The sequence below is a fragment of the Schistocerca americana genome, chromosome 1 (genome assembly GCF_021461395.2).
Source record: "Schistocerca americana isolate TAMUIC-IGC-003095 chromosome 1, iqSchAmer2.1, whole genome shotgun sequence".
NCBI classification, from domain to species: Eukaryota; Metazoa; Arthropoda; class Insecta; order Orthoptera; family Acrididae; genus Schistocerca; species Schistocerca americana.
Window position 1 is genome coordinate 645909727 of NC_060119.1, and position 15115 is coordinate 645924841.

The 15115-nt window shown below is 36.0% G+C and overlaps 1 protein-coding gene across 2 annotated transcripts in view; it reads right to left on the reverse strand.

Moving 5' to 3' along the window:
- The window catches only part of LOC124607793 (calpain-A-like), a 241886-nt gene that overhangs the window by 118450 nt on the left and 108321 nt on the right, over positions 1-15115 (reverse strand). For both annotated transcript variants that reach the window (XM_047139935.1, XM_047139934.1), the window contains exons 5-6: positions 13507-13641; positions 13228-13396 (exon numbers count right to left, since the gene is read on the reverse strand). In XM_047139935.1, coding sequence (XP_046995891.1) covers positions 13228-13396; positions 13507-13641 — 304 coding nt within the window. The remainder of the gene's footprint in view (positions 1-13227; positions 13397-13506; positions 13642-15115) is intronic.

Sequence of the window (15115 nt, forward strand, 5' to 3'; positions counted from 1 at the left end):
CAGGCAAATGGTTGGCCTCAAGCACAAACTTCACACATGAACTATGAAGTGGATCACACAAAATTGGTAGTTAAAGCACTCCTCTTCCTTTGCAAAGAAGTGAGCACTGTGCTCTTATCCATTTCTTCCGTGATTGACATAGGTTGTTGAAACATGGGACGTGATGCCACCAGCGCGTAGCACCATAAGTGGTGCGAGCTCGGACAAGTGCAGTGCCTGTCCACCCTGTGAGAGGCCATATGTTAGGACAGCCAATGGTGACATAGCTTCCATTTCCATGTCTGAGTCCAAACCAGAGAAGAAGGAGGCAGTAAAGGCAGTGGGACAGGCAGCAGTGGCCAGGATGGAGGCAGCAATGGTGGAGGCATCAGCTGTGGCAGTGTGGGAGCCAGGGGCTCTGCTGTGGCCCCCAACAGCTGAAGGGGCACCCACAGCAGTGAAGATAGTGTTGGCCAGTGGGGCAAGGGCAGTGACCATGATGTAGGAGATGGCCAGACAGATGGAGAATGTGGAGGTGGTGGAAGTGCACCAGTGAGCAGCCACCCACGCAAGGTCATAGCTGTTCGATTTGTCATGAAGCCCTCCCCTCAGCAGTGTGGACAATGCAGAGGTATCAGCCATGGGTATTTTTATTACTGCTGGCACCCATTTTTGCCAGATGCCAAATCTGTGAGCCCAAAGAGCTGCACCAGGCTGGAAGTGTTGTGGAGCTGGTGCCGGCAGATGGCCTTGTGTAGGCCGAAGCAGATGTAGCAGGGTTCTGAGCTGGTGGCTGTACAACAACTCTACCAGATTATTATTGCCAACAGGGGTGAACTTATAACACCTAAGGAACTGGTCAAGAGCTACTTCGAGTGACACATCCAAAATATATTTTTTCACCTGAGTCTTAAATGTTTGTACTAGTTGTTCTGCTTCCCTGTTCGATTGAGGGTGGAAAGAAGGAGCCGTGACACAGCAAACACAACTTTTTTTACAAAAATCTTCAAATTCCTGAAATATGAACTGGGCACCAATGTCTGTAACTAATGTATAAGGAAGACATTCGACTGGAAAAATTGTTGCCACCGCAAAGTAGAGAGACAATGCACCACATATGGAAACTTAAAATAGGCATCAATTACAACAAGCCAGTAGAAATTCAAAAAAGACCCCACAAAATCTATATGAAGTCATTCTCAAGGATGCTAGGGATTTGACGACAGTGGCAAAGATACACAGGATGCTGTCTTATGGGTGGAACACTGTGGGCAAGCTGCAACATCTCACGCTATTTTCCCATCAATATCTGGCCAAAAAATAGGTCTGCTTGCTAATGCTTTTATACGTGACACCCGGTGGTTCACAAGTCTATATCAAACTCTGGATCCAGACCAATAAGCAAATGTAATAAGGCAATCTGCGCGTTACACTGTGTATCTCATAATTGTATTTTGGCAGGAAAAAGAGTCCACTGCTGTAAGCAATGTATGGCTTTCTCAGTCAAGGATATCGATTGGTTAAAAAGGGACACCTGTGATTTGCGGTTTGTAATCAGGCAAAACTTAGAACCATATAAAAAACAACATATAATTTTTTTGGAGCATACACAATTGCCAAAGCCTCCCTCTATCTGAGAATAATGCTGTTGTGCTGAATTTAATGATTTAGAGGCATATGCAATAGGGCATTCAGATCTGTACATACTTATGAGCAAGGATTGCACCAAGGCCAATCTGAGGCATGTCCGTCACTAACACAAGATGCTGGTCTGGCTGAAAAGTCACCAAACAAGGGGCCAACTGCAGCTTACATTTCAATAACTTGAATGCCTGGTCACAAGCCAGGGATCAGTTGAAAGGAACATCTTTACATAATAATGTGTGGAGTGGTTGTGCCACAGTAGCAACATCAGGTATGAATTTGTGGTAAACAGCAATTTTGCCTAAAAATGCCTGTAATCCCTTGATGGATGTGGGGTGTGACAACATGGCAATAGCATCAATATACTGGTGCAATCATTTAATGCCAGCACGTGACATTTCAAAACCCAAATAAGTAATGGGTGGTTGAAAATACCATATCTTGACCAGATTGCACTTTAACCCTGCAGATTTTAAAACAGAAAATAGAGCATGAAGGTTCTGCAAATATTCCTCTGTAGAGGCACCAGACACTACTATGTCATCTAAATAGTTGACGTGGCCTGTAACTGAGTCATAAGTTGCTCTAAAGAGTGCTGAAAAATAGCTGGTGCATTTGCCTCCCCCCCCCCCCCCCCCCCCCCTCTGCCTGTCACTGTCACTGACAACTATATTCCATTGCCAATGTGTCCCTTTCTTTTTCTCACACTGCTATCGTCTCCTTGGCTCTTTCTACAAAACAACCACTATCTACTATCTTCCAGTATTTATCACTTTTCCACCTCTTTGCTGCTACCACTTTCTTCTTCTCTCTCAGCATAAAAAAGTGTGAATATGTTCACATGCCAAACATTTTGGGAAAATTTTTAAAGCTGGTGAGGAAGCTAGTACAAGCCACTTTTTTCAGAATCTTTAATTAAATAAACAGGAACATATTTGCATTTTTTTGCATTCCAATAGGAGTATTTTTCCACTGGTTCCCTTCTTTTCCCTGCAGCTGCAGGGCATGTAACTCATATGAAAAGAAATGCATTGGTCAGTAAAATTTAGACAGTTTACTTACATGAAACTGAAATAATACAAAACTAATTTTACACCTCAGGTCAGATTGTAGATGAAAACAAACTTTGCATGTGTTTCAGCTCTACAACATTGGATTCCCAGATGATAATCAGACACTTCACAGCATATTCCTTATGCTACATCACTTTATAAACTATGATTTCACCTCACAACAGATTTTATGTGTACAAGTAGAGGAACTTAAAAACTCTTTATCTCAGAAACAGATAAAGATTTGAAGAAAATTTTGAGGTTGTTCAAAACCAGGATCTTAGGAATACACTGTAAAAATTACAGCCATTTGCCATGCATAGCTGTCTCAGAAACCATGGCTGCCTCTTGGTACCCAAAATACAAGTTTTAGAGACGTTTCTCAATAACAGGTAAAGATTTTTGAAAATGGGGAGCTCATTCATTTAGATAAAAGTCAAGAGAACATACTGTTAAAATTTAGGTAATATTTTACAGTTATTTGTTATTTAGATTTGGCCTGGATTTAACCTGTAGAATTAGGGTAACTTTGCAACTCTGTATCTTGGAAACAGATAAAGGTATCAAGAAAATTCCACAGATTGTTCAAGATTGGGATCTTAGGAACATATCATAAAAAATTAAGTTATTTGCTGTGCATAGCCATCTTGGAATCCTCAGCTGGGTAGTGGTCCACTCATGAAAGTGAAAATACATTTATTTTATTTATTTATTTTCATGTTCCATAGATCTTTGATGTGAGTGTACTGCAAGGGTGTAGAACTTGTCGGATTATTACTGTAATAACCCATATCTAAATGGTCATTAGGCTTATGAACTAAATCATATATAAACAGATACACAAGGTTCAAGTATTTAAACAACACAGATTATGGTAGTAATAATGATTACACAAACAAATTGTAAGTCTTATGTTCTAATATGTATAAAAACCATTCTGTCATCAATTGGTGTGCCTGTACTACATAGTCAGTTCTTATAGGGATGCTTAAAATTAAACACATTGTGCTAATTGTTACACACTGTCAAAAATTTCTTGTAAAGAATAGAAAGAACTATTCAAAAGATAAAGTTTCAGCTGTTTTCTGAATTTAGTCACATCCCCAATGACTTATTTAACATGAAATGGAAGTTTATTGTATATTTTACTGCTCAAATAATGTACTCCTTTCTGCACCATACTGAGATTTTTTATATCTTTGAGAAGATCATGTTTACTTCTTCTTTCATGATTATGATATTCACTGTTTGTTTTGTAAATTGTATGATCAATGTTCACAATGCATGTTAGTGAAAAAATATACCGAGATGACCTTACACTATTTATTTATTTAATTTTTTTGCATAGAGTCAACAAAAGTGATGACTAGTGCAAATGTCAGTGTTGTTTAATAATTATGAAGATGTTCTTAAAATACAAACAAAACAAATAGTTGATACAGATTATCAAAGACTATAAAACAAGCACACAAAGATGTAGTGTCACAGGAGTAGGTATACAACTAAAATATTTCTAATTTCTAATACAGATTATAAGATCACTTGTTTTCAACTTAGAATTCAGACAGAGAGTACAAACGCTGGCCGCTGTGGCCAAATGGTTCTAGGCGCTTCAATCCGGAACCGCACTGCTGCTAAGCCACAGGTTCAAATCCTGCCTCGATCATGGATACGTGTGATGTCCTTAGGTTAGTTAGGTTTAAGTAGTTCTAAGTGTAGGGGACTGATGACCTCAGATGTTAAATCCCATAGTGCTTAGAGCCATTTGAACCATTTGAGAGTACAAACATTTCTTTGCCACGAATAATTTGAGTTTTGTTTTAAAGATATTCTCACCATAATAAGCACATAAGTCTTTTGGCAATTTGTTAAACCAAATATGACCACTGATGTATGGGCTGTGATCTGTTATTTTTAACTTTGTTCTTTGCCTAAAGTAATTAATTTTATTTCTAGTATTGTGGTTGTGTATGTCATTGCATCTTCTTGAATCTGTTTGATGGTTTACAAAAAATAAAATTACCTTACATAAATCCACTTTACGGTACTTATGTTGCACAAAAATCTCTCTAACAGAATCATTATGACCTGGATCATGCATTATTCTAATTGCCTACTTCTGCAACAACATTAATCTATTGAGGTGTGTATCAGCAGTACAGCCCCAAAGTTCAATACCATAATTTAGTAAAGGATTATTGTTCCATAGTAAACAGTTTGAATAGTAGTGTTTGTAACTATTTTTGCAAGATGACTGAGTAGTAATCATTCCACACACAAAGTTAATATGCTTTGACAACCGCAAGTTTTTGTCTAAGCATAGGCCCAAGAATTTGCAGCTATTACTGTCTGCTGCCTCAATTACATATATATTAGTTATAGAGGTATGATGAGAGTTAACAGTCTCAAATGATAATAATTTTGATTTATTAACATTGACCTTTAGCTATTGTTCTTGAAAATACTTAATTATAGTTATCACTCCATCTGTTGCAGAAGATGTAACTTCACAGGTATTTTTGCCAAAAAACAACAGAGATGTGTCATCTGTGTAGCTCACTATTATGGAGTTATGTGGCTGAGTGACATCATTTACATAGACCAAAATGAGAAAGGGGTCAAGAATGGGTCCCTGGGGGACTCCTTGTTTGACAGTTTCATTAGAAGACTGGGCAACTGCAACTCTGTCATTAATTCGGTATGTTAGCTTTGTGCGTTGCTTCTGGTTTGTCAAGTAGTTGGTTAGCAGTAGTATTTCTGAATCTTTTAAGCCATATGCCTGAAGTTTCTTTATTAGCAGGTCATGTTTCACTGAATCAAATGCCTTGGTAAGATCAAGGAATATGGCTGTTGCCCAATTTCCTTCATCTAGTGCACTATGTACATTATGTAAAAATTCATGGTATGGCAAGGTGAAGATCTCAAGCTATTTGAATATGTTTCCACAGGAGCATCTGGGGTGCACTCTAGCCACAATTCTGATGACTCTTTTCTTTGCAACAAAGACTTCGTTTGCTCATGACTGGTTACCACAAAATATGATGCCATATGTCATAAGTGAATGGAATTATCCTATGTATGGAACTTTAATTGGTTCCAAGTCACAAACAGATGAAATTGCATGAAAGGCAAATGCTGCTGAATTCAGTCTTTTACATAGGTTATTGATGTGAACTGTCCAGTTTAGATTGTTGTTTATATGTAATCCCAGGAATTTGGGAGACTCCACTGTCAATATTTCTTTATTTAAATATTTTCCTGTTTTTTATTTGCAGTTTGAAACTGAATGAATTGTCTTGTTAACAATGAGTGACAGACCATTTGAAGTGAACCAATCTAGAGCTCCTTTGAATGCAGCAGTCGCAGTGTTCTCTAGACTGCAGTTGGGTGTTTTGTGAATCATAATGGTTGTGTCATCAGCAAACAGGGTGATGTGCGCTTTTTGTGTCATACATCATGGCAGATCATTGATAAAGTTGAGGAAAGACCAAGCATCGAGCAGTGTGGCACTACACAAGTTTACAGTGCTCCAGTCAGAGCAGACAGATGCCATTGCAGAATTGTTCAATACTACCTTCTACCATTTAGATATGACCTCAGCCACATCCTTACTTTAGCATTTAATCTATAGTTCTAAGCCTTCGTAAGTAGAATTTTGTGATCTATAAAGTCAAATGCTTTAGACAGATCACAGAAGATTCCAACTGGTGACATTTTATTGCTTATGGATTCAAGGACTTGGTTGAAAAATGAGAAAATGGCATGTTCATTTGAAGTAACCTTCTGGAATCCAAACTGATTTATATTAAAGATTTTATTTTTATTATGCTGATCCATGATTCTCTTGAACACTAGTTTCTGTAGGATTTCACAGAGACTTATTAGCAATGAAATTGGCTGGTAGTTGGAAACATAAGCTTTGTCACCTTATTTGAATAGTACCTTGATTTATGGCCTCTAAATATGTGACAGAGAACTTGAAGAATAAATTGGCAGCAGTACTTCAATACCTTGATAGATATATTATCCACACCACTGCAATTTTTGTTTTTCATTTGGCTTATTACCTTCTCAATCCCTTCAGTTAAAACATAGGGCACATGCATCAGACTAATTTTGTTCTGCACTGCTTTTTGTAGAAGACTCTTGGCTTCAACTCTAGACCCTTTACAACCAGTTTGATCTGCTACTGTCAAAAATTGGTTGTTGATGATATTGGCAATTGTATCACCTTCATCTACCAAACTTGCATTATGACACACTTTGTTACTGTCTGTATTTTCTGTAATTTTTCCTGTCTCCCTTTTGACCACCATCTAAATAGTTTTCATTTTATTATTTGGAATGTTAATTTCAGATTTGATGAACATGCTCTTGGATTTTTTAATGACACTCTTTAGGATGCTACAGTGTAATTTTCAGTGCTCCCTATTCTGAAGTTGTTTTGGATTTCTAAGTGAGACATAAAGCATTCTCCTTATTTTACAGGATGTTTTGATTCCCTTAGTGAGCCACTGTCTCCTGTAATCATTGAGATTGGTGTTTTTTAAATTCTATTGGGAAATACAGCTCCAAAAATAGTAACAAATTCATTCAGCAATACGTTAAATTTATCATTGATGTCTTCAGCCTGATATACTGTGTCCAATTCCAATTGCTGCAAAGGTTTGCAGATTCTCACTATTGATTAGTCTAAAACACTATTGGTAAAACTAATCTTGTTAGCTGGGCTTACACATGCATTTTTAACAACTGCCCATCATAGTCTGAAAGGCCATTTAAGATTTGTGTTACACAAATGTTATCAATTCTGTTGTTGTCAACAAAAATATTGTCAATCAGACTTGTGGAGTTCTTAATCACCCTTGTGGGAAAGTCAACAACTGCCCTCAGATTAAAAGTGCCCGTTACATTCTCAAAAACTATTCTATTACTATTACAGGTAAAGAAATTTATATTAAAGTCACCAATCATGATTATTTCTTTGGTTTTTTTTCATTTTTTTTTTTAAACAGCCAAGTTAAAAGTGATTTTGTTTGCTTGAAGAATACACTACACTTTCCTGAGGGTGCTCTGTAACCAGTAAACAGTAATCACATACACAGGCAGAGTATTAATGTGGAGTCCAATGCAACAAGCCTCAAAATGCTGATCAACTAGTGGTGCCTCCACAAGTCCCATCCAGCCCACCATTCGCCACATCAAATGCAAACAGAATCAACCAGTTTGCTCCATTGGTCTAAGTAGGAGGAAGTGTATAATATTCATACTTTGACCCTGTATCGTAGAATAGTGACACTAAGATGATCCTTTTGTTGGGTACATAAACTGTCCCTAGCCCAAGGGCTATACAATACACTTGACTATACATTATTATCATCAACAGAACCCAAGGAACGAGCATCAGAAAGTCACACTTCTATGCACAGCATTTTGGAACATATCAGGTACACACGTTGTTGTAGTCATACTGATATCTTTCATGGTAACTTTTACATTTTCTTGTTCATTCTAATTTCTGCTGCTGATATGTATCGATATGTATAAACATCTGTTCTTAATTATTCAATTAAAATTAAGTTACCAGGTTATATATGTGTGGAACAGACCTTGAAACATTACAGCTACAGTTGAAAAGCATTCAAATATATTACACTCTGAATCACTGGAGTACTTGATACAAGTATAATTTTCAATTTTTAGTTTTTCTTTTCAGGATTTTGGCATTGTCATAGTTGTGAGTAGGTACTGGGCACTTTTTGTTGTTAATTAGAGGGTTTTGCTTAAGTCTGTAATTAGATTATATAACTGGCAAAATTGATATTGCCAGAAGAAAATACAGAAGCACATACCCCTCCAACCCCCCTCCCCACTCTACTGCACATCACATCAAGCAACTGTAAGTTACAAAATTGTTAAGGCTTTTCATGGACACTTTGCAATGATGGAGGGTGAAGATTTGTCGGTGCCAGCCATTGGTGCTAGTGAAACACCAGGAAAACCGTCAATCCCCTGCAGTTCAGGGCACTTGAAGTCCTTCCTTACCTTCCTGAACTATTTAGCACAGACTATTGATCTTTTGTTCAGTGCATTAAAAATCTGGTCCCTTAGTTGGGTTGCATCCACTGTGAACAAATGTCTGTAGCAATTCAGTCGTCATTCACTACTGACTCTATCAGCTGGTCATTACTGTTTGTGTAATGGAAATTCAAAAATTATACATAAACTTTAATTTTATTTCAAAAAAACTAAAATTGATTTTGAAAGATCTAGGACAATCACATCTCACTACCAAATCTAAGTGTTGAAGTTTTATGTTCAACACTTGCTGCTTCTATTACTGACAGGTACTGCTAAAAAATAGTTTTTGGACCATTATGTTCACCCACAAAATGATTTTTGTAAAATTATTATTTTTTAATATATTTTGATTGCGTGACTATGTTAAAACCTCATGGCACTGGAAGCTTTAAGAAAAATTATATAATAATATGACAAAGATCTAGAAATTTGATTTTAAACTTCAAAACTTTTACAGGACTCTGGCCATAATTTATTGATTAATAATTGTATATTGAAACTGAAGAAGAAATGTAGCAAATTAAATAGATGTGAGCTAGACAAATTGACAGAAGCACTGGTTACTGAGAGTTTCAAAGGAAGCATTAGAAAATTACTGAACCTGGGTGAAAGAATACAGTGTGAGATGGAATAACAAAAGCTGCAAAGGATTTAATAGGCAAAATGACAAGGTCCAATAGAAATCCTTACATAATACACAGTATACTGAACTTAACTGATGAAAGGAGACAAATTAAAAATGCATGAAGTAAAAGAGGGATAATAGAATACACACATATAATAAATGAGATTAAGAGAAAATGCAAAACGACATTCCAGTAATGGCTAGAGGATAAATGAAAAGCTGTAAGAGCATGGCATGCATGATTATGGATGCCACCTGTATGAAAATAAAAGAAAATTTTGGAGAAATGAGAAGCAGCTGTATGAGTATCAAGAGCTCACCAATGATGAGAAGACTGAAAGGGGGAAGGTATATATAGAAGGGTATAAAACGCAATAAACTTGAAGGCAATATAATGAAAAGAGAAGAGGAAATATATGAAGATGAGATGGGAAATATGGTACTGCAAGAAAATCTGACAAAGCACTGAAAGATCTAAGAGAAAACAAGGCACCTGGAATAGACAATATTTCCTCAGATTGATTAAAATCTGAGAGAAGTAATCACAAGAAAACTATTCCACATGACATGCAAGTGTAAAAGATGGGAAAAATATCCTTGGACCTCAAGAAGAAAGTAATAATTCTCATACGAAAGAAGGCAAATGGTGACTGGTATGCATATTACTAAACTATCTGTTCAGTAAGTCATGGCTGCAAAATATTAACACAGATTATTTACTGAAGAATGGATAATTTGACAGATATCAACTTCAGGGAATTTAAATTAGGGTTTTGGAGAAATATGAAAACATGTGGTGCAATACTGACCTGACAACTAATCTTAAAAGACATAATGAAGAAAGGAAAACCTATGTTTACAGAATTTGTTGTTTTAATGAAAGCTTTTGACAATCTTGACTAGAATGCTCTTTCTGAAATTCTGATGGTGTCAGGCTTTTTTAGAGGTGTGTGTTTGTGTGGAAGGGGGGGGGGGGGGGGGGGGGGTTAGCAAAATGTTGTCTACAACTTGTACTGATACTGAAACTAGAGTGCTGTTGCAGTTATAAAAGAGTCAAAGGACTTGAAAGAGAAGTAGTAGTTTAGAAGTAGTGCAACAAGATTATAGTCTGTCTCAAATGTTATTGAGTTTGTACCCAGAGCAAACAGTAAAATAAACCAAGGGAAATTTTTGAAAAAAAAACTAAAATTCAGGGAGAAATAAAAACAAAAAATGAGGTTTTCCAATGCCCATCAGAGATGACAACTAACTTGGAAGATCAGTTGAATGGAATGGAAAGTACTGAAAACAGGTTAAAAGATGAATATGAACAAAAGTAAAACAATATACTCAAATTACATCAGGCAATGCTAAGGGAATTATATTAGGAAATGCAACACTAAAGTAGCAGTCAGTGTTTGCTGTTTGGGCAGATATATAACTAATGGTGGCTGAAGCAGAGAGGACATAAAACACAGACTGCCAATAGCAACAACGGCATTTCTGAAAAAGATAATTTATTAATGTTGAAGATAAATTTAAGCAGCAAGAAGTCTTTTCTGGAGGTATTTGTGTAGGATGCAGCCTGGTATGGATGTGAAATGCAGATGATAAAGTGTTGAAACAAGAGAAGAATAGATGCCTTTGTAATGTGGTACTACAGAAGAATGCCAAAGATCAGATTACTAATGACACTGCACCGACACGCTGTTCTTATTACCAACAACAGAGGCAGAAATAGAAAAAAATTATCCATACAAAAATCAAGAAAAAATCCTCTGCAGGACAAGATCAGATCCCCTGCTTTCTTCTCCATAACTGCAGCAACCTCATAAGTAAACCACTGTCACACATAATAAACTCTTCATTCCTCAATGGCATATTTCCTAATAAACTCAAGACCACAAAAATCATACCCATTCATAAAAAGCAAAGTAAAGAAGATACGAGCAATTACAGGCCAATAGCAGTACTCTCAGTATTCAGCAAAATATTTGAATACACTATGGCAGACAGACTAAATCCATTTCTGGAAAAAAGAAATGCCATATCACCTGCTCAGTTTGGTTTCCAAGGAGGAAAAACCACAACTGATGCAATACAGCAACTCCTAGATTACACTTTAACACTAGTAGTCAAGAAGCTTCCAGCCATAGGCATTTTTCTTGACCTAACAAAGGCATTCGGTATGGTCAATCACAATATACTGCGGAAAAAAAATTTACTCCCATCGAATAAGGGGCACTGGCCATGACTGGTTTAAAAGCTACCTAAAAGACAGATACCAATATGTCAAAATGAATGCAACCAATTGACCAGGAATCGCTAATACTGTACAGTCATCTAACCAAATCACAGAACATGGAGTTCCCCAAAGCTCAGTGTTGGGACCCTTATTATTCTTACTTTATGTAAATGACCTCCCCTTAAATTTACGCAATAACAGAACCTTCCTCTTTGCTGATGATACCACAATTATGATATCTGACTCAAACGAACATCTTCAAGATGCAATAAACAGGAGCACAGCACAACTAAATTCATGGCTTAATTCAAACAGTCTACACCTAAATATAATAAAAGATAGGTGGTATTACTTTCCACAAAGTTCAAAATAAAAATATATCACTGAGTGATGATAAAATCAACTACATAAAGGAAACCAAAATTTTGGGGGTTACCATTACTGACACACTTACGTGGAAAAGTCATATTGATATAACCTGCACCAAACTGAGTAAAGTATGTTTCATGATTAGACAAATAAGGAATATTGTTAATACCACCACCCTCACATCAATGTACTATGCTCTTTTCCACTCTATACTAAGCTACAGAATTATCTTTTGGGACCACAGTGCAGAAGCAGAGAGGCTGTTTAAACTAAAGCAAAACAAAAAAGGTTAGAATAATATTATTCAAACAGCAGAAAGAATCCTGTAAACCACTGTTCCAGAATCTGAACATACTACGTCTCCCACGTCAGTACATACTGGACCTACTATGTTTCACCAAGAAAAATATTAGCAACTTAGATATAAACTCAAACTGGTTCCAACGTGATACAAGGTCAAAGAAGTCTCTACAAATAATTCCCCATTCAACAAAACTGTACAGTAAAGGTGTAAAATATATGGGAATAAAACTCTACAATCATCTCCCAATAGCAGTGAAGAACTTTACACAAGTGAAGGATTTTAAAGTAAAACTACAGTCACTGCTAATTAAACAATGCCTCTGCAGCATACAGGAATTCCTCAAAAACAACTTGCTATAAGGAACTGCTCAACACAAACATCATATAATGGATCCCAAACTATTGATCTCATGTAAGATAACTGAATGTAAGTTTTATTGGTATAAATGCTAAATTCTGGTACAGAATAAATATAAGACCTTAGTACATTACACATGTGATATAAATATTTAATCATTTTATAGATTCACAGATGTGTACCTCTTCTTATAAATGCCTAATATGTATCAAATGACCTTTCCTGTATCATGATGTGCATTTCTGTACAATGTATGATTCAGAGTATCAAAGTAAATAAATAATAAATGACTAAGTGCTGAATCAAATCAGGTAGATAAGAAGTATATGACAGAACTTGACTAAAAGCATGAATCCTTCGATAAAATTCATCCTGAGGCATCAAGAAATTGTTAGTTTGGTAATGGAGGGAAGGGTGAAAGTGGATGCAGTTTGCAGTAGTTAAGCAGATAATAAGGAGCTTGCATGGAATAGAGTAATTCAGAGAGCTACATTAAATCAGTCTTTGGACTGATAAACACATTAGCAACAACAACAACAATAGCTACAGACTTCTGGGAAATGTAGAGCTTTGTAATATTACATCCACAAACCTCTATAGAACATCCCATTAAGGCACCACGTTCATATGCTTTTATAAGAATTTTGTACAAATTAGGAGGAGCATCTTTCAGTTCAAACATTTCAGTGACACCACCTGTAAAATCTTCCATTGCTTCAGATGTAACACCACTGCTAAGAGCTTCATATGAACCATATAACCTGTGGCAAAAAAGAAAAATTAAAGCTGTGACAAGAAACATCTATAATACCAATACGTAATATTTTATGACACTGGATGAAACAGAAATTAATTTTAAACTATAACTTACTTGGCATAAGCTTTTTCAAGTAGAGAACTCCAAAATTCATTATATGTTGCTGAATGAAGAAACACAAGTTTCCCATTGTGTGTCGGTAATCTGTCATCAATTACAACATCTATCCAACGTCCATATTGCCAGAATCTAGAAAGATGAAAAATTTTTTGGGAAATATTCCTTTTTTGTATGCTACATACATGAAAATGAAAGGCTTCAAATGTTGAGTAAAAGATACATTATTACAATTATGCAAGTGTTGCAGGCCTAATTTTCCAATAAAATGAAACCTTTGAGTACTTTATGAATTGCAACTGTCTCTAAAATTTAACTTAAAAAAGTTAAAACTAATTAAGACAGAATAAACATAGATATAGTATTATGAGAAACAAGACTTCAGTTGCCTGGACACTGAAATAAACCAAAGGCGAAGGTTGAAAATCTATGCCGGATGCTCCACTTCTCTAGAACAGTTGCCTTAACTGCCCCAGCTATCTATCACACTCAGCAGCTGACCCAAATTCTCAACCTGATGTGTAGATGTCCGCTTCCATTAGCCTTTCTGATCATGACATTCAATAGGTTTCATAGGGTTTTGGAAGATATGTTATGTCAGAAATGCCACCTCTACAGCTACAGCCTTTGGAAATGAGTAATAAGAATTTTGAAACATGCTGTATGTTTTGTGTGTTTTTGTTTGTCACAATGTCAATGGGAAATTATGCCACTTCACTGGTATGACAGCAGTTTGGCCACTCTTCTGGAGTCAAAATGGTTGCAAACCTTTATTGAACCTTGCTGAAACAGTATGATTGATCTTTTCTCTATCACTTCTTTGTATAGCACTTACCCAGAGCATATTGTCAAACAATTAGCTTCTCAGTAACTGTGATTTATTATTGAGTGGACACTTCAAGCTCGTTAAGTATTTTGAGGAGAGTTTCATACAGTTTATGATGTAATAGAAATTTAATGCAATAACTGATTGTGGGAGAAGATATCCCAGTCTTTTTACTTGCAAAGAGGCTAAGGCAAGGGTGTTTGACAAATGGCATTACTTGTTTACTATTAATAATAGTTGGTTATCAACTAGTTCATAATTACAGTTTCTCTGCAGTAAATTATTTTTTGATACTGTATGAATGTATAGCCTCAGACTGATATGATTATAAAATTCACGAAAGCCCACAGCCACTTCAACTGGAAATGAAATACCTGGAAGTTCGATGACATTTTTATTACACTTTGATTTGATTTGCATTCCTCAAAAAACCCCTTTATGATGGGAGTACAAATCATGGTATGCAAATCAATAAATGAATTAATCTAATTTTGCTGTGCTTGCATTAAACTGTTTCTTATTACAATGCCATATTTAATTTTCAGTAATCTTGTGGTTTTCTATTTTGTAGCAGACTTAATTATATCACATTTTTCTCATTTTCTATGACATGGCACATAGTTTTATTTTTGTTTTGTTCTCAGTTGCACATCACTTTACCTGCATTACACCATTCTATATTGATAACACATTTCTTCTTCTGTCACCTCTGACAAATATTATTTCTTCTTCTGTTAAACAGTTTATAGTTTGTGATAAACCTGGTTACTGTGTATTGGT